Source organism: Pygoscelis adeliae, unplaced genomic scaffold, assembly GCF_000699105.1.
Source record: "Pygoscelis adeliae isolate BGI_AS28 unplaced genomic scaffold, ASM69910v1 Scaffold241, whole genome shotgun sequence".
Taxonomy (NCBI): Eukaryota; Metazoa; Chordata; class Aves; order Sphenisciformes; family Spheniscidae; genus Pygoscelis; species Pygoscelis adeliae.
Window position 1 is genome coordinate 2291075 of NW_008824056.1, and position 1892 is coordinate 2292966.

Consider the following 1892-nt stretch of genomic DNA (forward strand, 5'->3'; position numbering starts at 1 on the left):
GTAGTGTGGATTAAAGCTTCAGAGACAACATAAATGCCTACTTTCAATTCCATGAAATTATAAATTATTATTGCAGGGCTGAGGAACAACTGGGAGGCGTAATGGTGGGGATAAGTATGTGATGGCTAAGAAAAAATGATGGACAGAGGACTCCGAGCTGTCAGCTCCATCTGCTAGGCCTCCCAAGCAAAATATGACTAAAGGCTGAAATGTCTTTCTGAAGTGACAGTTGAACACTTGAGGTCAGGAGGAATGTGGTCTTGGAGCTGACAGCTAAACTGCAAAAAAACTTTTCTGCATCGCAGCGGAAGCCTGCGATGGCGAGCAAAGGGAGGACAGTAATAACCCTCTCATTGTGTGTTCACCTCCCCAGTTCTAAATCAGGATGGCCAACCTCTGATTGAAGGCAAGCTCAAAGAGAAGCAAGTCCGGTGGAAGTTTATCAAAAGGTGGAAAACTCGCTACTTCACTCTGGCTGGCAACCAGCTGCTTTTTCGGAAAGGAAAATCCGTAAGTCAGTTTGATTTCTCTCTTTCTCTCCTCCCCAACACCATTTCCCAGAGGTTTTTACCGCTCAGCTTTGCCCGTGGTCTCTGTACGCCACATGGCTAACTCCAGCCAAGGGGTTGCTCACTGGCTTTAGCTATATTTTTCTCTCTGGATCAAGAATGTGAGATTTTCGAGAGTGTTAGATTGGCGCGGCTCTTGTTCAGGCAACAAATGCCCAGGGCTCAGCACTGTGACTCCCATGTCTCAGTAATTTATACCCTACTAGTTGGTGACCTGTGCCAGAGCATCATCCCCTCTGTCTCGAGGCATCCCCGGGTCACTTCTCGGATATTGCAAAAACTTCTCTTCCTAAAGGAATTACAGTGGGTTAAAAAATAGTTTCCAGTCTTGACCAGTAATTCTTTATTTCCTTGAATAAACACAAATTCAATAAATTCTGCTCAGGTGAATACATTTTCTCCACTCACAAAGTGTATGGCATGGAACAGCAAGGTATGTAGCAGCCACAGCCAATGTGCTGCAAGTGAGCTGTCATTTCTGGGTCCCCAGTTTTCATGGGACCAGCAGTGTTCACGGGGGAGTTGGTTATGTTCAGCATATCTGGAAAGCCAGGCCCTTCTGAACACCTCAGGGCAGTCTCCAAAATCAAGCAACTGTTCATCTTTTTTGAAAGTCTTGCCTGCTTTGTACATTAATAACAGTTCCTGAGATGACAGCATTATAACGTGTTATTTGTGCAGGAAATAGCAAGTGTGTTCAAAGCAAAGTGATGCTAAAACACTTTTCTCCCAAAGGAATGGAGGTTTTTTTGCTTTCACTTCTACCCTCATCTAAATTCAGAGAAATTCTGCTGAAATTTCTGTGAAATTTTTTGAAATTTATACTGATAGGGCTCAGAGACAAGCGTGTCCCAGGGCATTGGAAGGGCAGGTAATTGAATCCAGTCCTCATTAGTTATTACTTCTCAGTTATTAGAAGCTAATTTTCTTCAGCGTTTTGCAATGAGAATTATCAAACGTTGTGCAAAATATTTTATTTATTTTTGTTACAAGAACTCTTTCTTAGATAATCCAAAAATAGCAGCATCTTTCAACTATAGCCAAACCTTAATATTTCTGGTAAATAATCTTTATTTTTATAGAAACCTAGTAAAGCTCTTTAAGCTTCTTAAATGGCTTCCTGAGCCCCTTCCTATAGGAAATACAACAGGGTGTCCTGCCGAGGAGGAACATGTGCCTTTCGTGGGACAATACAACCCTTCTGAAAGCAAGTAGTTCTTGAAACAGCCTTTTCCTTACTTTCTGGTGACTTCTTCTCGTGTTTTGGTTGAGATTCTAAAGACATTTTAATCCATACATGTACCACAGCTGCAGCTGAGTGCT

General features: G+C 42.3%; 1 protein-coding gene across 2 annotated transcripts in view; it reads left to right on the forward strand.

The window, feature by feature from the left end:
- The window catches only part of VEPH1 (ventricular zone expressed PH domain-containing 1), an 83128-nt gene that overhangs the window by 77613 nt on the left and 3623 nt on the right, over positions 1–1892 (forward strand). For both annotated transcript variants that reach the window (XM_009333935.1, XM_009333936.1), the window contains one exon: positions 374–510. In XM_009333935.1, coding sequence (XP_009332210.1) covers positions 374–510 — 137 coding nt within the window. The remainder of the gene's footprint in view (positions 1–373; positions 511–1892) is intronic.